This window comes from Typopeltis vanoorti, chromosome 26, assembly GCF_054136105.1.
Source record: "Typopeltis vanoorti isolate ZY-2024b chromosome 26, IOZ_Tvanoo_1.0, whole genome shotgun sequence".
NCBI classification, from domain to species: domain Eukaryota; kingdom Metazoa; phylum Arthropoda; class Arachnida; order Uropygi; family Thelyphonidae; genus Typopeltis; species Typopeltis vanoorti.
The window spans coordinates 10,731,054-10,753,043 of record NC_143574.1 but is presented as its reverse complement, the minus strand read 5'-3'; the positions used below and the strand labels follow the sequence as shown (position 1 = coordinate 10,753,043).

Sequence of the window (21,990 nt, the reverse complement as noted above, 5' to 3'; positions counted from 1 at the left end):
TATCAGACAGTCACCCTCTTATCCAAGCTAATAGTTTATAACCTAATGTCACGTCCTCCAACTTATGCAAAGTCATCCACACTGCATCCTGTTAAAAGCCTTAGCAAAGTCCAGAAGTATCATGGCTGTACCTATTCCCCCTTATCTAATTCAGTCATAACATTATTATAAAATGTGAGCAAGTTGCTTATGCATGACCTTCCCTTAGTAAGCCTATGCTGTACTTTGCAAAGTATGGATTCACTGTCAACCAATTTCTGGTTGACAGTGAATCCATACTATTGTATGACTACTGTAAAGATGCTGATAGGTCACAATAGTTAGACACACTGGTCTTTGCATTATCGTATCATATCCCAAAACTCATCGTGTAGTTTTAAACCTTAGTAACATAAGATATAGAGACGTTACAAACTTACAGTAAATGCCATTCGAAGGCTTGATTAATGAAGTTTTCATACATTCATTTTGTGAATTCATACTAATAATTTATTTATTTTTTTATTTTAAGGTGTGTCCTCAGGAAGTCTTGCAGTTTCAGTCCTTTATTTATTTATTTATTTTTGAAGAGTTAACACTTAATGGTGAATCTTTATTTATTAATGGTGAATTTCTGCACCTTGCAAAGGTGCAGAAATTGCTGAACTACAGAAGATAAATCTTTTAAATAACATCATCATTCAGTGAGATGGAGCACACTGCCATTATGCTTTATGTGTGGCTGTTTCTGAATGACACTTTCTTGGGAGAAGGGGCTCTCTTTCTTGGTCACTTGGGTTCCCCTGATCTAATGCCACTGTTTTAAGTACATGTTAAAATAGTAGTCTATGCATTAAAAAAGGGTTCTTCTTTGGATCATATCTGGATTAGGATTAAAAATACAATCAATTTAGTTGCTAAGCAGCTGATGAATGTTTTCAAAAGTTTGAAAATCACTTGAACAATGTATCACACATGCTGAAGGTTATGTTGAATGTTGAAAATAAACCTGCATTAGTAAGTTTATAACATTTATGCATCTTAAATTATTGAAGTTTAAAACTGCACAAAGACTTTGGGAAGACCTTGTATTCATTCTACTCTTGTGAAATCTTCCCTGTTATGAGACTCAAATTATAGAGTCTAGTCAAAGGCAGATAAACGCTCTTTCAGCATTCATACTGATATAGCATCAGTCCTCATTGCTGAATTCACAAAGTTTATGCAACAGCTCTAGTCAGTGGCGTAGCTAGAGCTGTTGCTGCCTGGGGTGGTCCCTGAGTTTGCTGCCCCAATCAATACACACCAAAAATACTACAAAAAGTCAAAACGACGTATAGGGAAATAAATTAAAACACTATGTTTAGTTTTGAAGTAAAACTTTAATTTGAACATTCTAAAATGTTATTTTTCTTGCTTTTCTGTCAGCAAAATCATTGATGGCATTGGCAAAGTCTATTTCATAGTAATGTAGGTAATTCTTAATCAATTTGATTTAGAAAAACTCCTCTCACAATTAGCAACACTTACAGCAATTGTGAGGAAAATTCGCAGTGTATTACAATATTTGGAACTGAGTTCTCGAGACTGTATTTTAGAATTAACTGCAAAAGTTAAAAAAAAAAAAAGAAAAAAGGAGGAGGTACTAGAGCCAGTGGCATAGCTACTGGCTCTAGTACCTCCTCCTCATATATTTGATTTTCTTCATTCAGTGTAGACAGCACTGAACTCAATGTTGCATAAACTAGGTTGATAGCTCTTAGTTAAAATGGGAACTCATTAATTGAACAATCTCTTCTGCCTTATCTGCATACCATCTACATTCAGTAGTTATTCTTTCACATTCTTTCTTTTACTTGCAACATTATCATAGAATTCTTTTGATTGTCTTTAGCTTGCAGAGCCAGTTTCTTTTCATACTCAGACTTTGCTTTCTGTAAAATATTGCTTCTGGCTTGCAGCTTATAATTTTCATAACTGAAATCATTCTTATGTACAGGTATTTCTTCCACATAATATTTTTCTTAAGAATCTCTTGCTTAATAAGGCTGCACATACATTTCATGCTTATCCCATTCATTCTTCAAACTCTATTCTTTATTTTTGTTTTCTTTTGTTCTTTCATAACTTATTTGCTCCCCAAGTCAATACAGCATGATCACTGTCACCAACCAGAGGCAGAACACTCATGTTTTTACCTGAAACCATTTGTTATTGTAATCAGATTTACCACTCTTTCATCTCGAGTTCCTTAAGTCACATGCTACTTGAGAAAGATGTTACACAACAGTTCAGTAAATTTGGTTTCAGATATCCTTTGTGCATGCTTAACAAGTCTGAACTAGACCAACACGCAATGATCCTTTCATCTGCATCTTTGTGAAATTTCACCATTACCCAATCAGTATAACCCAACATAATTACTCGTTTAGTACTCATCAGTTTGATATGGTTATACATTTTGTCAATAGCAAATGATCCATTAGGTCTGTAACAAAAACTCATGATGTATTTGATTTTGTTAGAATCTACCTCACACTAGATAGCTTCAAACTCACTGCTACATAGAAAATTGTTAATAGTATTGTAGTCATAGCTTTCTGCCCAAACTGATCTCAAATCATATGGTATCATTAGCACACCACAAACCCCTTCCTCACCTATCTTATTTATCCTTCCTAAAAATATACTCTTCACACTCAATACCAGTTAATATACTTGCCTTAGAGAGTCAGGTCTCACTCACTACAAACTGCAGCCCAATGTATTCACTAAAGCAACAAATTCTTTTCCTTTGTTTCTGAAACTGCTGGGATACATGAGTATAAACAATAAATTACCTCCAGTTTTTTTTTTTTTTTTTTAAATAATGAAACCTGTGGTGCGTTCATAATTAGAAGAAACACACGCATAAACCACAGTGAAAATTATTTAATTGTAAATATTTCATCCTAAGTATCTTAGGACATCATCAGTACAGTATTTAAACAAAAATTAGGAATAACATACAGTTAGGGCGCATGATTACAATAGAATCTCATGAAAACATGCATAACATGCTAAAGTAGTACAAAAAAAAAAAGAAAAAAGAAAAAAAAAAGTTAATTATTCAACACAGTTTTGTATGATAATTTCCCATACTTTAGGAATAGTAAGAACGTCGTTGCAGTTTAGGTTTGGTCTGTGTAGTAGGGCTTCAGAACTTTCTTTGTATAAAGGTTCATGTTTAAATAAAGATCTATGTAAACGTTTAGCCTTTTCCCAATGGATCCTATGGTTTGGATTTTCAATTCCGTGTTGAGAGAGGCCAGATTTCTGCGGTTTAAGAAGACAAATGTGGTCTTGATGTTCCGAGATACGTTTCTGAACAGACCTACCTGTCTGTCCAAAGTAAGATAATTTGCATGAGCCTGGAATCTCATAAACGTCAGGCAGCATCAAAGGTAATAGTTTGTCCTTAGGAGAAGGTAACAAGTTGTTGATAGGTTTGTAAGTAGTGGCAAAATTGTATTTCTTCATAATTTTAGAAAGACGTTCTGAGATGCCTTGAACGTAAGGTATGGGAATCCTATGCACTTCTTCCTGTCTGGTTTGATGTATGCAGAAGTGACTGATGATTTTTTGAGTTGTTTTGGGATTATATCCATTTAGGATGGCTGTATTTTTGATAACTTCTAATTCTTGGTTTAAAGATTCTTCAGAGGAGCAGAATTTGTGTGCTCTGGAAACTAGTGATTTAATAATGCCAGATTTCTGAGATGGATGATGAGCAGAAGAATTGTGAATGTAGCGACCTGAGAATGTAGGCTTGCGAAAGACGGAAGTGGCGATGGAACCGTCTTCTTTTCTTTTGATGTGTAAATCCAAAAAAGAGATACCCTGTGGAGATTCTTTTTCTAACGTAAAGTTGATGCGATGATGAAGAAGGTTAATTTTATCTAGAAACAGTTGTAATTCAAGTTCGGGATGATTCCATACTGCAAATACGTCATCGACATATCTTAGCCAAATTTTTGGTTTGGGTTCAAAAGTGAATATTTTTTCCTCAATGTGTTCTAGAAACAAATTTGCTAGGTTTGGTGATAAAGGAGATCCCATTGCTGTTCATTCCTCTTGCTTGTAAATTTGACCTTTCCAGGTGAAGTAACCTGATGCAATAACAAACTTGAACAATTCAACTATATCAGATGGAAATTTTTGAGTTAGTAATTCTATTGTTTCTTTATGGGGAATGTTTGTGAAGAGGGAAACAATGTCGAAGCTGATTAACAAGTCAGTTTTTGATAGTTGAATGTCTTTAATTTTTTGTGTGAAACTCAGTAGAATTTTTGATTGAAGAGACTGAGTGGCCTATGTGAGGGCGGAGAAGGTTAGATAATAATCTTGATAACGTGTACGTTGGAAAGCCGATACAGTCTACGACAGGTCTAAGTGGAACATTAGTTTTGTGTAGCTTAGGTAAGCCATAAATTCTAGGAGGTCTTGCATGGTATGTCTTAAGTTTTTTGATTGTTTCTTCATCTAAGGAGGAAGTTTCATTAAGTAGCTTATTTAATTTTCTGAGTTGATGATTCGTAGGATCAAAATCCAATTTGGAGTAAGTATTACGATCTCGAAGAAGTAAATTAATTTTACTAGAGCTGATAAAGGAAATACCACTGTGGTTCTTGATACCAATTCATATGACCAAAAAATTAATTTACTTCTTCGTCATACGTCATAAATAAATTTTTTTTATTTATGACGTATTATTATTTTGTGTACTATTTTTTTTAATAATTATTATTTTACCTATTATTATTTATTTTATTATTATTACAGTACAGTATAACTACAGTGATACACAAAAAGAGGAAATTCAAAATGTGCATAATTTGGTTAAAAATATAAATCCAGATATTGAAATTTCTCAAACAGATATTACGGAATGGATTAAAGGTAGAACCGAAAGTGAAATTGAAATGAAATCAGATACCGAAATTATAAATATCACGCTACAGAATGAATTAGATGACGATAAAGAACTTGAAGGAAAAAAAGTAAAACGTGAAGGACAGTTTTAATATGTGTATAGAATGGGCTAAGCAGAATGATACGCCATTCCACAAAATTTTATTGCTAATGCAGTTCCGAGAAGAAGCATTCGAAAAAGTTTAGCTTCCAAGAAGCCAAAGAAAATCAGTGACTTTTTTACAAAGAAATCAAAAAACTTTTTTTTGTGTTATTTTGTGAAACTTTTTTTTGTGTTGTGTACCAGAAAGTGATATTTTTACGCAAATTAATTTATGTACTGAACTATGCAATTTTATTAAATCAGAATCCTCAACAATACAGATACATACAAACTAAATGTTTTACTAAAATAAACTTGTGTGCTGTATTAATTTTTATTTTTTACATTACAGTACAGTAGCTTTTTTTTCTATCAGTTACTTCATTTATTTACAGAATTAAATTGATGTATCATTAGAATCTGATTATTTTTGTCTTAAACGCTAGTTATTGTTATCTCTTGGGGGAAAATTCGTTAATCCAAACTTTTCGCTAATCCGAACGAGCATGGTTTTTTATTAGTTCGGATTAGCGAGATACCACTGTATTGTGTTTACTTTTAGGAATCAGACAAAGTCTAAAAACGATTAGGGGAGTCTCTAACTGGAATAAATGCAAAAAATATAATATCGGTGATATAATTTAACAGATGAGCACTGCACACCCTGAATATTTACTCCTGATATACGTAGGCTGTTCAATAAGTAATAAGACTATATTTATACAGAAAACAGATTACCTTTAATCGTCATCATTTACATGGTCTTTTTCGAAGTAACTACTGTGAGACGCGATGCATTTGTCCCAATGTTGCGTCCACTTCTTAAACACATGTGAGAGTCCATTTTTTTGAGAGTTCTTTCAAAACCGCCTCCGCAGCTTTATTGCTTTCGAAATGGCTGCCTCTTATTAGTGGTTTCTTGAGCTGAGGAAACAGCCAGAAATCGCACGGTGTGAGATCAGGACTGTATGGAGGGTGTGGTAGGATATCTGTGTTGTTCTTCTGCAAAACGTCCACTACACAACCAGCAATATGTGGCCCTGCATTATCATGGTGCAATAAGAAGCCATTCTTCAGCAATGGACGCTTCCTTTTGACGTACTTGATGATAATCGCTGCTGTGTTGATCATTTCTCTGTGATGGACGTTGAAGGTCTTCCCTCACGTTCAAGATCTTCCACATTTTGCCTTCTTTCCTTAAAAGTTTTATGCCAGCAATAAACACTTGCCCTCGACATTGCTTCATCGTGGAAAGCTTTGCGTATCATGTTAATCCGATGCCGATTTTTGCAAACGCACACAAAATTTAATCACATAACGCTGTTCCAAGGACGCTTCCATTTTGAAGACTGGTCGCACCTCGTAGGTGCGCCGATGAGCACTTGCGTTTAGTCACGTGACACTCTGGCACATCAGCCCGTATATGCCATCTATCAACCTCTTTTGTTAATACATACAGCAACATTTCTTTATTCCACAGAAATTAATATTGTGATGAGTGGCTTCGCCACAGTAAAGTTAGTCTTATTACTTATTGAACATGAACAGCCCATGTATATACAATTTCAGTATATAGCAAGCAAACTGATGCATAAACTGCATTTATTATTTGTATGATAAAAAGCCTGTTTAGCTCTCTATAATAATATAGAGAACTAAACGATTTTAAAGCTATCAATAATTTGAAGCTCTTACATTTTTATAAAATACTTGTTTAATTACTACTTACCATTTCCAATCAAACTCACGCCTACTGACATGCCCATAAAATGTGATTTTGTCCAAACATGAGCTTCCATAGTCATTCTCTTTTCAGGACATTCAACATAGAAAGCTGAAACTAATTTTTTGAGAGGGAGAAAGATTATATGTGAATAAATGTTAAAAACGTGAATATATTTCAATCACCTTTATCATATATAAAGTTAAGTGCAAATAATCTAGCATAACAATCAATTAAATCAGTAAAAAATAGATGTGGTGATAACTTACTTTTTCTCAGCTAGTCTATATTTGTTTGATATGAACTCTTTCGAAGATAATTCTCAAGTTCAATGTGTCTGTATTATCATCATCATCAACTAGCTGACATTCAACTTTCAGAGATCCCAAAACAGTACAGTACAACTGAAAGGCTCATTACTGAGCCCTTCAACTGGACTATTAATATCACCTCTTCTTTTAGAGTAAGTTACCCACAACCATTCTCATCCTTATAATCTGGTGCTGTAAAATTGCCAAATGAAATTATCTCTGCAATTTTTATTAATTATTTTCCTGAAGTGAATATTTTTTTTTTCATTCTCATGATCCTGATGTATGTTTCAGAATGCAATACAAAAATTTTACTGGTATAATTACTTTCACCCCTCATTCTCTCTTGAATTCTCAACACAGTTTCTGTGTCTTAATTCTCCTTTAAGTGTACAAAGGCAGCCAGTCCACAATTAAAATGAAACAAAAATGGTTCCAAACCAAGACTGTAATTCCACTTTTTTTTTCAAATCTTGAAGCCTAAAATAAATGCCTGTAGGATTTAAAAAAAAAAAAAAATTCTGAAATTAAAATCAGACTCCAAAAAAGTAAAATGTGAAAAATTTCACTCATTCCCAAATGGTAGCCATGATTTCCTTGCAAGCAATAGTGTGTTATTGGTCATAATATTTGCCCATCCTTGTTTCATCTCCAATAAACATTATGACGACTGTCTTGAAACAGTACCAAAAGATGAAGTTATCTCATGGTATCATACTTCTTCTCTAACTTCAACACAAATGATCAAAAGAAATATCTCCTTCCCAATATATCACACTCAATGCCTCAACAAAATCTGCTAACAAAACATCAAGAAAAATTGAAGGAATCCAGATACTAAAAATGTTCTGGTCCTAATGGTATATTTCCAAATATCCTCAAGTCTCTTCATGCTTTTCTGTACATAGAAATCAGATATCCAATCAATCCTATCAAACTATCAGCACATCATATTCACTATTAATCTAATGCTCTGATTTCAATTTCCTCCAAAATAATGAGAAATTCACATAGTCATTTCCACAACATATGCAATTTCCTGTATCGTTGTACAATTGATCATACAATTGATCACTGCGATCCATGATCACCAATGATTGATTCTCATCATCACACTTGTAGGTGAATAGCGAGAGATAGAAAGATGTTTCATTATCGATTCTTATCATATACTTATAGATATTACAGGAATAGTGTGTTATAGCAAATCTTCTTCAGAATAACATTGTGCATAGTAAGTTTGTTATAACAGTGTTTGCTATAGTGAGAATTAATTGTATCTTCAAAGCATTTAATTTGGCACAAATCTCATGAGCAAATTCCATTATTTTCTTTCTGCATTTTTTATTTTGGTTATCTAATTTCCTTTTTTATGGGAATGCTCTGTGATTAGCACTCCTGTTGGTAGTGTTAAGCAGTTATGCAGGATTGAAAAGCATTTATAAATATTCCTCTCAAACTGTGATGAGAAACGAAATTAAGTCTTTTCACCCAAAGGGTGTCTTTACTACTAATTGCAATATGGAGATAATGATTTGCATGATGAATTAAGTCATTTTTAAATAACAAGGACCTTCGTGGCAATATGCCTTCCAGATTAACTTTATAAAAAGCATACAGTTTTGTAAAGAAGTGTTTCTGCTGTGGATTTATGTTACAAGTGCATTTTTCAAAGAAAGCAAACTACTAGTGTTATATTTCAATTGAATCATAATATCACAATCTTGCAAAGTCAGATATGATTAGTCTGGATACTGCATATATTTCTTCATAAATGATCCAAAAGCAAACTTGCTTGAATTATTAAAGCAGACTTTCCTCTAAGCCTTATTCAACTGTGTGAATATGTTATTAATTCGATATCTTTCACATCAAATTATACAAAGAAATCAAAATGATAGCAACAGGATTGCCTATTTCTCCTGTGCTTGCTATGGAAGATTTTGATCATCATCACCTCGGCTTCATCAATCCTTCCTTTCCATTTAGGTGAATTATATGCAGGACATCTTTACAGTCTGGATGTCTTCTTCAGCAAACTGTAGGCCTATCTTCAGAAAATTTTATCCATCTCTGGATATGGTACATGCATGAAGTTAAAACCAATAACTGCCTTTGTGCTTGGATCAACTTATCTCCAAGAGAACCAGATGACAACCAATTTTTTTTTTCTCTGTCAACAGAGAAAAGATGCACAATGAGAGATATACTGTAGACAAACAGGACAAAACATACAGCCAGTTACTCCTAATCAGTTGGGGGGGGGGGCACAAGAAAGGTATAAAAACATGCATTGGCGAATAATTATCATAATGGTTTCAGTTATATGGTTTGACTGGAAGGAAGAAAAAGCTACAAGGCAAGTATGTGGGGTCTGAAAGTGCTGGATCTGGTAATGGCAAAGGATTCATCCCTAATCAAGGTGGCTACTTTGCCTCTGACAGGGTGGAGAGATTATTCAGTTTTTATTTAGGAGGTGCTTAAACATATGGGATTTTCAGTTAAAGGATTTCTATGGAACTACAGAGCCAGTGATTATGACAAGATGAAGCTTGGAGTATTGCAATGACATAAGAAACTGAAGGAGAAGGATGGTAGCAGTGCATGGGGGAAACAATCATGGGATGTTTGAGGGAAGCAAAATCAGAAAGAGCCCAAGCTGCAAAGAAAGTCAATTTGAGTGGTCCTATTAGTGATCTCATTACCAAATGGTTTAAGTTTTTTTTAATGATGCAAGGACAGCAAAGGTCAAACTACATCATATCAGAGGTTATAGCAGTACAGAAGGTATGACAATCACAAACATCCATGCCTGTAGAGGGATTTGAACCTACAACCTGTTGATCGGAGAGCAGGTATGCTAACTAGGCTAGCTCATTACTGAATGATCATTTTCTAAGGGTGTGTCATCTAGGTGGAGATGTTGCAGTAAAAGATGTGAAAGGGACCAATGACAGTATAGAGGTAAACAAAGTAGTGGTGTTTAGGATATTATGAAATCTCAGTGGGAATACAACTATGGAATTAGATGGGATATTGACCTATGTATTACAAGAACATTCAAGAGAACTGGCATTGACTTATACTAGGCTGCTTAAGTCTCAGCAGGGTCCCAAGAGAATGCAAAGAGGGAAAAATAGTTTTATTATATAAAGGAAGCTGCAAGACAGACATTTCAAATTACAGACTGATCAGTCACTGGAGTGAAGGTATTGGAAAAGTTGGTTAAAGGATAGAATTTGGGAATGGTTGGATAAGAATATGATAATCTATGGAGAGTATCATAGTGGAATGGCTTTGTGAAGCTCTTACCTTAGTAATTTATTCAGTTTCTATAATAAAGTGACACTTCACTTAGAAGTGTCACTTTATTATAGCTACAGATGACACTGAAGATTTCATAACATTTTAGGCATCTGGCATGATATCACATATCATGCCAGATGCCTAAATTAACTGCAGAATTAACTGCTATCAAGGATTATAACACAGATCTTTCCAAGTAAAGAGTATCATGAAATACATACACACATATTATGTTGGAGGTTTAATGGATTTTTTACAACACTCAAAAAGAATTAAAATAGAATTTAATACTTCCTATATTTCGTCCTAGTCACTAGGACATCTACGGGGATTACAAAAAACAATTAATGTAACATGCACACAAAAACTTACAATACTAAGCCCAACCACGTGGGTGACACTAAAGTCCTATCTAGGTGGAGCGCCCTCTAAGGGTGGTAGTAGGTGGCCTGGAATGTAAGGTGGGACCTCTGGTGATGAGTGTTTCCCAAATCTTCGGAAGCTTAATGCAACCGTATTTATTAAGATTTGGTTGGTTTCTGAGAGCTGCTGCTGCTTCTTCTAAGAAAAGTCTCTCTTTCTTGAATTTGCTGTGGTGGAGCATGGTGGTTTTCTTCCATGATACTCTGTGGGTGGTGTCCAACACATGGTCAGCCAAGCCTGAATGGCCATAGTTGTGTTTAACGATCTACGACTTGTGTTCCTCCAGGTGGATGGATGCTGATCTGCCTGTCTGTCCAAAGTACACAAGCTTACAGGAACAGGGTACTTTGTAAACTCTAGGCAGAGAGAGAGGAGGGAGCTGATCTTTCGTAGACCGGATAAGGGTAGCAAGTTTGCGGTAGGGCTTATATGCTGTGTGTAGGTTATACTTTTTTAGTATCTTGGCTATTTTTTCCAAAGTGCCACGGATGTAGGGTATGGTGATGGCATTTTTAAAATCTTGTGGACGAGAGGGATGGGGAATGGGGGAGGAATTGATTATTTTTTTGATACTGTGTTCGCTGTAGCCATTGGAGAGGAAAGTTCTGTGTATGTGGTTAAGCTCAGTAGTGAGGGCGGTTCCACTGGAACAAAGATTGTGGGCTCTCTTGGTAAGAGTTTTAATGATGCCATATTGTTGCGAGGGGTGGTGGTGGGAGAGTTTGTGAATGTATCTGTCTGTGTGTGTGGGTTTTCTGTATACAGTGAAGGCAAGTGTATCATTAGGCAGGCGTGTGACTAAGGTGTCTAGGAAGGGTAAACAATTGTTCTTTTCCTTTTTCCATAGTAAACTGGATTCTTGGATGTAGGCTATTGAGATGACTGAGGAAGAAGTCTAACGTGTTGGGGCCATGAGGCCAAATAGAGAACACATCATCTACATATCTTAACCAGATAGACGGTTTGAGTGCGGCTGAGTCTAAGGCTCGTTTTTTGAAATCTTCCATATAGAAATTGGCAAGGGGGGGTGAGAGGGGGGAACCCATGGCGGTTCCCTCTATCTGCTTGTAGATTTTGTTCTTCCAAGAGAAATACCCAGAGTTGATGGCAAGGAAAAGAGATCTAAGATGTCAGAGGGAAAAACGTTTTCTAAGAGAGATAAAGTGTCAGTTTAGGGAATATTGGTAAACAATGAGGAGATATCAAAGCTTACTAATATGTCTGTATTATTCAAGGTTAAATTTTCTGTGAGGGCTTCAAAGTGGGTAGAGTTTTTTATATAGGATGCGGGATTTCCGGTGAGGGGGGGACAGAGAGTTGGCCAGCTGTTTAGACAGTCTGTAACAAGGTGCATTGGTGGCATCTACTATAGGCCTGAGTGGGGAATTGGGTTTGTGGATTTTTGGTAAACCGTATATTCGGGAGGGCGGGAGGGGAAAGGTTTAAGTTTTTTCGTGACGTCAGGGGGCCAGGAGGTTACTTTTTTAAGTAAGATTTTTAATTTCTTAACTTGTGCTTTTGTGGGGTCGTGTTCTAGTGGGATGTAGGTAGCGCGATCGCAGAGGATAATGTTCATTTTACGATTGTATTCGCTGGTATTAAGAACGACTGTGGCATTACCCTTATCCGCTCTGGTGATGACGATACTTTTTTCTTTGCATAGTTTAAGGAGAGCCATGCATTGGGCATACGATAAGTTACTTTTTGGAGGCGAAGAGTGAGCGAGGATGTTGGCTACGTCGCGTCTGATGTTGTTGGCTACCTCCGACGGTAAGCGACCGATCCCCCGTTCGACATTAACCATTACATCGAGCACCGGCACTTCTTTCGGGGCGACGGCAAAATTACGGCCGAGGCAAAGGGCGCTGACGGCATCATCATTGAGCCTTTTGGAAGAGAGGTTTATTACTGTCTGGAGCAGTTGAATTTGTGGTTGTGGTTTGTCTTTAACCAGGTTGCTGTATTTCTTGACGTGTTTGTTTTTTATTTTTTGAAATTCTCTCTGTGCGGAAGTTTCCGAAATGTCAGAGAGAATCGACCAAAGTTCAGGGTTAAGAGCGGTGGAGAGCTCTGAATGTAGGGAGCCAATGGCGGCGTTTGTCACTGCGAGGGCGGTACGAGTAGAGGCGATTTGCTCGCGTAGTAATGCCAGGCTGGCATGTTTATATATACGGAGTGCTTTTTTGGAATGGAAATTGATCTTCATTTTAACGCAGTTCGGTATCACTCTTGTATCCCGACATCTTTTTAAAAAGGCCAGCCTATTTAGTTGTCTAGATAGTCGTAGTTTTGACTTACCGTATTGCTTGGATTTGCGTGCTAAATCTTCTCCATGGATGATTAGAATTCTTGTGTAGAGGCTTAAGTGCTGTGAGGACATTATGTTGGAGGTTTAATGGATTTTTTACAACACTCAAAAAGAATTAAAATAGAATTTAATACTTCCTATATTTCGTCCTAGTCACTAGGACATCTACGGGGATTACAAAAAACAATTAATGTAACATTCACACAAAAACTTACAATACTAAGCCCAACCACATGGGTGACACTAAAGTCCTATCTAGGTGGAGCGCCCTCTAAGGGCGGTAGTAGGTGGCCTGTAGGAAGTAGTAGGAAGAAAACCACCATGCTCCACCACAGCAAATTCAAGAAAGAGAGACTTTTCTTAGAAGCAGCAGCAGCTCTCAGAAACCAACCAAATCTTAATAAATACGGCTGCATTAAGCTTCCGAAGATTTGGGAAACACTCATCACCAGAGGTCCCACCTTACATTCCAGGCCACCTACTACCGCCCTTAGAGGGTGCTCCACCTAGATAGGACTTTAGTGTCACCCATGTGGTTGGGCTTAGTATTGTAAGTTTTTGTGTGCATGTTACATTAATTGTTTTTTGTAATCCCCGTAGATGTCCTAGTGACTAGGACGAAATATAGGAAGTATTAAATTCTATTTTAATTCTTTTTGAGTGTTGTAAAAAAATCCATTAAACCTCCAACATAATGTCCTCACAGCACTTAAGCCTCTACACAAGAATTCTAAACACACATATTTTATACACACACACACACACACACACACACAGTGCTTTTTTTGGAAAGTATGCAACAGTATGGCAAATCATCATCTCTATTAATGATGATTTGTCATACTGTTGTACTACATATGGTACAGATGTAGTACATTTAGAAATTTGTAATGTTCAGTAATTTTTTTTTTATACATTTACCTAGTAATCAAATAAACTTAGTTATTTAATGAAATCTGCATTTTACACTATGTCTGTTGCTAAGATATTTGCTATATAAAACTTTGTAACTATTTTTAGCATTTTAAATTACTTTTATGCAGTGGTGTGTAATTAGGTTATTAGCACCCTTGGCAAATCTGAAGCTAAGCTTTTTATAGTATGACAATTTCAATAATTGGTAAAATATCCTAGCACCTTTCTGACACTGTCACCCTTGGCAACAGCCCAAATGCAAATCATTCCTATTCTTCTGTTTAACATTTCTATGCTAATATGTTTACACCAAGCTAAATCTTGTGCAAGCTGCAGGAACTTATGACTATACATCATGTTCCATCTATAATGGGCAGTGGTCATAAAGTCCTATACTATAATAACCAAAAATATTTGTATATATACATCATGTTCCATCTATAATGGGCAGTGGTCATAAAGTCCTATACTATAATAACCAAAAATATTTGTATATTTTTGGTTATTAAATTTTAATAACCAAAAATATACAAATAATGGAACAATTTAGTTTTATTTTTAATGCTGTAGTTTTTAATTTATCACACTTCAACATGGCCATCATCATTGTTGATACATCTTTCAATCTGATTCTCAAACTCTGTGAATATATTGCATACCGGATATAGTTAGAATTGCATTTGTTATTCCGACCTTGAGTTTATCCAGAGAACGAGGTTTTGATGTGTAGACAAGTGTTCCGACATATGGCCCACAAAAAAAATCTAATGAGGTTAGATCAGACAAACACAGTGGCTAAGCAATTGATCTGCTTCTAATGATCCATTTGTTTGGGAAGGCATTATTTAAAAACTGGTGCGATATATAATGTATAATGACAGGGTGCTCCATCTTGCTGGAAGATGGTGTTGTCTGAAAGATTTATCTCTTAAATTTGGGGATGAAGAAATTCTACAAGATAACTTTCTCCATTAACTGTTTAGTCTTAAAAGAAGAAAAAGAAAGGGCTATAATATTAGATTTTCTGATAGCACACCACACATTAAATTTTGTGGTCTCTCTCACTTGTCCAGACTTCTGGTTTTTTGATTTCCCATATGTTGCATTTGTGGCAATTGACTTTGGAACAGGCATCAAATGATACCTCACTAGAAAAGGTCTGAATGTTGTGGGACACTTTGTGGGAATTCTCGATTTCTGATTTCATCATATGGCAGAAATCAAATCTCCCATTGTAATCTTTCTCTTGTAACTTTTGAACCAGATGAATTTTGTAGGCTTGTTTATGAAGTTTCGATTTCAGAATTTTAAGTAATGTTGTTTTAGGAATATTTAGCTCACTAGATATGTCCTGCAGTGATTTTTTTTTTTCTCTTTCAAAAGCTTCTGCAACTTCAGGCACATTCTCCCACAATGTGCCTGAAGTTTTTCATTTAACTGATCTGTGGTTTGTCATTAACTGATCTGGTTTCTTTAAAATTTTTCATCCATCTACTTACTGTCTTGTTATGGGGTGCATCTTTTTTATAATAAGTAGTAAATTATATAAGTAAAGTGGATATTATACCCAGTATTATTTCAAAGCTGAATGTAGAAACTTCATAAGAACCACTAATAAGTTGACTAGACAGCTTACAAGAATATACTCACCGACATTCATGAGTTGCCTTAGAAAACCACTTAGAAAACATATACACCACCCAAGCATCTATATCAGTGGTTCTTAACCTGGGCGGTAGTGCCCCCCCCCCCCCCCCCCTGGGCACTGTGAACGCTGAGGGGGGCAGTAAGCATATTAGGTGCTGAGGGGGGGTTAGCATTATAAATACTACTAATATAATAAAAGCAAAAAATTCCATATTTAATCTAACATCACTATTTATATTGTATGTTTGGCAACACTGTTCAGAATATTGTATGTCTGTTCAAATTTATTTGCTTCAAATATATACTGTTCAAATTTATTAGCTACTTTTTTTTCAGAAATTTTACATTGAAAGTTACATAACTGAGCTACTTTCTGGTCTGAATTTTCTACATTGAAAATAATTAATTTGGGCTATTTTTAGCAGAAGCCATGACTTTTATAAGCTTTATCTCCTACTTTTCCTAATGCCTATCCGACAATCCAGGTTTGCAGTTTACATCTAGCCCGTGGTATTGCATAGCACTGTAGTCCATTAAAATCAGTGAAAAAAAGAAAGTGAATATTTAAAATATGGAGTTATTCTGTCTATGAATAATGAGCAGTTACCAATGAAGTTAATATGTGAAAAAACTTTCTCAAATGAAAGAATGAAGCCTTCAAGAATGATTGAGCATTTAAGAATAAAGCAAAAAGGATGTGGAGTTCTTTCACGAATTAAAGACTAAATTTAAAAATCATACTGGACTTAAAGGGTTGGTTGCAAAACAAAGGAACCAACAAGAGAAGGGATTTGTGTCTTACAAACTTTCCAGATTAATTGCTAAATGTGGAAAGCCACATACTACTGGCAGAACTTTCATCTTACCGGCTGTAAATGAAGTTTTGGATATGATGATTGCTCAGGTAAAAGTAATATGATGTTGTCAGTTCTTCTCAGCAATAGTTCAGTATCAACAAGAATTGACAAAATGGCAAAGGACATTGAAAAAAAAAAAAAAACTTTGTGATGATTTAAAAACCATAGAACTTTGTGGAACTCAATGAGACAACTTTAAGTGACAACAAAGCTTTGTTAATGGAATACGTGCGTTATATAAATACTAATGAAAAAATTATTGAAAAGTTTCTATTTGCTGAACAACTGAAAATTGACACAAAAGATTCTAAAATTTTTAAACTTGTTAAAGACTTTCTAATGCTAAAAACATTCCTCTCACAAATATTCTTGCATGTGCAACTGATGGAGCACCATCAGTTGCACATGCAAGAATATTTAAATGTGCTTTAAATGTGCTATAAATATAAAAGTGTATCCATGGTCACGACCGACTGATCGTGACCATGGATTTATAGCACATTTAAAAGAAGCAGATCCAAATATCTTTACAATTAACTGCATTCTTCATAGACAGCACTTAGCTGCAAAACATCTTAGCAGTTTTGACAAACACTAAAGACTTCAGATCATGATGTTATTAAAGCAGTGAATAAAATAAAAGCCCAGTCATTGAATACCTGGATTTTTCGGGAACTTTGCCATGAAAATGAAGAATTTGAGCATCTTTTGCTTCACACTGAAGTTAGATGGTGCTCAAATGGAAACTGTCTTCAATGCTTTAATGATCTCTAATGCTGTTTTGGAATTTCTTAATTCATATGATGATAACGTGTAATGTTCTAAAAAAAAGGAAAAGGTTGACATCGCTTATCTTCCTGATATTTTCACCAAATTAAATGAGAGTTAACATCAAATTGCAGGGAAGCAACATGAATCTTATTAAAGCAAAGGAAATTACAAATACTTTTATCAGAAAATTAACATTCTAAAAGAGAGCATTGCAAGAGAAAATTTTCTACAGTTCCCAAGTCTACAAATAATATATGATGATTTAATATTAGATACAGATTTGGATTTTTATTGTTCCCATCTTTTGACACTGAAAGAAGACTTCATGAACAGATTCAAAGCCTTTCATGAGCTTAAAATACCCATTTGGATCAAAAATCCATTACTTTCTGATGCCACTTCTGTTCATCCAAATTTATGTTAAGAATTTATTTACTTAAAAAATGATTTTGAAGTTCAAGTACAATTTCAACAGCGTGGATATGAACGATTCCAGCCAAACATGCAATGCAGGTATCCTCAGTTTTGACAAGAAATAAAATTACTGCTCACTGCTCTTCCTTCTTCATATTGGGTTGAGAAAGGATTCAGCATTGTGTTGCAATTGTTAGCTAAGCAGCGAAATAGATTGCAAATAAGTGAAAGAGGAGACTCGAGACTTTGTTTTTTGAACATTGAACCGATATTGAAAAATTAGCAAGATCTCATTGTATTCTCATCATTGTATTCTAAATACAATTTAGAAACACATATTGCATTTATTGACTTTGAAAAAGCATTTGACAAAGTTAAAAGAAACATATTATTTAACATATTAAAAGAAAGACAAATACCAAATAATATCCTAAAAGCTATTACAAGTATATATGAAAATAATCAAATACAAATAAGATTAAATCATGAGCTATCATATATGAGACAGATAAACCAAGGGGTCCGACATGGATGTCCCATCTCAGCAACTCTTTTTAATATCCACTTAAATGAAATAATAATAAAATGGAATAAAAATTTATATCAAGGAATTAAACTTTCTCTACGGTAAACTTAAACACTCTCCTGTTTGCCGACGACCAAATAATAATTACAAATTCTGAAGATAAACTACAGAAAGCTATTTTAGATTACTAAAGTATAAAGAGCTAATAAGCTTCATTTCGGCAATGAAAACATTACTTAAATTAAGGGGATATTGAATCCCACATAGTTTTAAAACCGAATAAGAAACTCAAAGATTGGAATCAGAGAGTTTCTTGCCGAATATAGTATAGTAAACTATAAAGTATCGGCGGACACTAGCGTTAGCCAATGCAAGTGATCCTAGTACATAGTACATTACTGGGCAACTCGTTGCAAAGGTGGAGGAAGAAGTTCAGATCGCTATTCTTAGGTATTTTCCATAATGTAAAAACACATTTCCTAGGAAATGTATGCTGTTATTACATTATGGAGGGAGGTCACTACCCAGACCGGTTTCAGCCTTTTTTGAGGCTTCATCAGTGAGCAGCTAGACTTAATACCAAAGTGTATAGCGAAAAGAACTTATGTACTTTGCGAACGAGTTTTCCAAACAGGTGCAACCATTAAGTTACTAAAGTATAAAGAGCTAATAAGCTTCATTCTTCCTCCACCTTTGCAACGAGTTGCCCAGTAATGTACTATGTACTAGGATCACTTGCATTGGCTAACGCTAGTGTCCGCCGATACTTTATAGTTTACTATACTATATTCGGCAAGAAACTCTCTGATTCCAATCTTTGAGTTTCTTATTCGGTTTTAAAACTATGTGGGATTCAATATCCCCTTAATTTAAGTAATGTTTTCATTGCCGAAATGAAGCTTATTAGCTCTTTATACTTTAGTAACTTAATGGTTGCACCTGTTTGGAAAACTCGTTCGCAAAGTACATAAGTTCTTTTTGCTATACACTTTGGTATTAGGTCTAGCTGCTCACTGATGAAGCCTCAAAAAAGGCTGAAACCGGTCTGGGTAGTGACCTCCCTCCATAATGTAATAACAGCATACATTTCCTAGGAAATGTGTTTTTACATTATGGAAAATACCTAAGAATAGCGATCTGAACTTCTTCCTCCACCTTCGCAACGAGTTGCCCAGTAATGTACTATGTACTAGGATCACTTGCATTGGCTAACGCTAGTGTCCGCCGATACTTTATAGTTTACTATACTATATTCGGCAAGAAACTCTCTGATTCCAATCTTTGAGTTTCTTATTCGGTTTTAAAACTATGTGGGATTCAATATCCCCTTAATTTAAGCTATTTTAGATCTAAATGAGATATCCAAAGATTATGGTATGATAATAGCAACAGAAAAATCAAAAACTATGGCCTTTAAAGGACGAGATCCAGAAAGAACTAAAATAGTAATAGATAACAAGATCTTAGAACAGGTGAATTGATTTAACTACCTAGGATGTATGATCACATATGAAAATGAAAAAGATATAAATGTAAAAATTGCAAAATATTTAAAAATAACAGGCATAATTAACTCTATATTTAAATCAAACCTAGTTCAAAAACAAATCAGACTAAAAGTATACAATACATTAGCCCTATCAGTCTTGATGAATGGAAGCGAAATCTGGACAATAAAATAAAAAGACAAACAAAGATTAACAACAGCAGAAATGAAGTTTATGAGAAAAACTGCAAAGTATACTCTATTTGATCACAAAATAAATGAAGAAATTATGAAAGAATTAAACCAAGAACCAGTAATAGAAAAAATTAAAAAATATAAATATAAATGGATGGAACACGTTCAAAGAATGAAAACAGAAAGATTACCAAAACAAGCCTTAAAGTACAAGCCATTAGGAAAAAGAAAACCAGGATGTCCTCTTAAACGATGACTTCTAAGGCCGGAACAGGCCATGCTAGGCCTAAATCCTTGATATGCATGATGATGATTAAATACAGTAAGTTTACATCTTTTTTTTTTTTAAGTAAAAATTAATTTCAATGAAAGTGATTAATTTTTAATTAACTATCAGTTCAAATAAGTTGATAGTAATTTAGGTTTGACTAATAATATAATTATCTTATTGAGTCCTACCTAGTGTAAAATTGAGCAGAGGGCACCAGGCCATACAAATAGTTGAAAGGGGTGCCAGGCAAAAAAAGGTTAAGAACCACTGGTCTATGTATTCACTTACTTAGCCCATTTTGATAAGGTTTCACTGGCCTGACAGCTGTTTTGAACTGGTTGGTTCTCCTCAAAGACGAGGTAAAAACCTTAAGACAGCAAAAACTCTCATTCAATACTAAGGAACTTGAAATGTCAGAGAGGTGTATTTTTCGTAAGCGAACTGAAAGTTCGCTTGCAAAATATACATATGAAATATGCTATGAAGTATGAGACTTTCAGTCTCATATGAAGGTGGTAAGGTTTTCATCTCACAAAAGAAGCAAACTTGCTAGACTATACATGTACATGCAACTGACAGATATGGAAAACTCTGGGAGGAAGGTTAACCTCCCTATCGAAACATTTCTTAGGTTGATTTACAAGCCATGGAGAGATTAGCATATGAAGAAGAATTTAGCTGTGAGAAGGTGGAAGATAGTGAAAGTAGCGAAATTTGGTGCTGAAAGATGAGTTCTTTATGGAGGTGTTTAGTGTCAGTTGTCTTTCTTTTTGCTGCAGAATGTGCAAAATGTATGGCCTTCACAGAATGAGAAATTTTTCTGATGGAGTATGAAACTGGAGAACATGTTTATTGAAAGTGTTTTGCTGTTCCTTTGATTTGGTGATATAACTTGTTTTTAAAGGAAAAATAACCATTATGTATTACAAAATCAAATATTTAAACAACATCTGAAGGAAATTCTTGCAGTAATTCAATGCTGTTAGATAAAGGAACATTAGTAAATAATGAAACAACATCTAAGTTAATCATAATATCTAAAGCATCCAAATGAAGATCTGAAATTTTATTTTTGAAACCCAAAGTATTTTTTATATAAGTAGCAGTTCTTCTAGTTGAAGAAGTGAGTAAATTAGATAAGAATTTTGAAATTTTATAAGTGGGACATCCTATACAGTCTACAACTCGTCTTAACGGAACACCTGGTTTATGAACTTTGGGAAGACGATACAATCTACGTGGATGACCAAATAAGGTTTTAAGTTTTTTCATTTGATCTTCATTCAAAGTGGATACATTATCGATAAGAAAATTAAGTCTGTTTAATTGACTACTAGTAGGATCTGATGTTAGGGGCCTGTAAGTTAAATAGTCTCAGAGTAATGGAGACATTTTTCTCTCATATTCTTTTCTATCTTGAATAACAACAACCTTTCCCTTGTCAGCTTTCAAAATAATTAAATTAATCATCCAAGGATCCAATTCACCCTAGAAGAAGAAGGAAATAAGCAAGTAAAAGGTTAGCCTTCTTGGATCTTTTAATTCTTCGTCAACCAGATGGTAAACCTACATTTCTCAGTTTTTCGGAGATGACTCATACAGGCCATTATATCCAAACTGAATCTCATCAGTTGGAACAATTAAAATGCTGGTTCATCAAAAGAGCTTGAGATGTGGAAGCTTGTCCTTTGAAAAAGCGAGAAAAGTGGAGATTTTTCTGATGGATCGAAAGGCAACAAAAATATTTAGTGGTTTTAAAACTTTTGCTATGCATTCACTAATGCCTTGCACATAAGGGATAGGAA

General features: G+C 34.8%; 1 protein-coding gene across 2 annotated transcripts in view; it reads right to left on the bottom strand.

The window, feature by feature from the left end:
* The window catches only part of LOC150092319 (oxysterol-binding protein-related protein 11-like), a 375,890-nt gene that overhangs the window by 91,620 nt on the left and 262,280 nt on the right, over positions 1 to 21,990 (bottom strand). For both annotated transcript variants that reach the window (XM_090415181.1, XM_090415180.1), the window contains one exon: positions 6,762 to 6,872. In XM_090415181.1, coding sequence (XP_090271307.1) covers positions 6,762 to 6,872 — 111 coding nt within the window. The remainder of the gene's footprint in view (positions 1 to 6,761; positions 6,873 to 21,990) is intronic.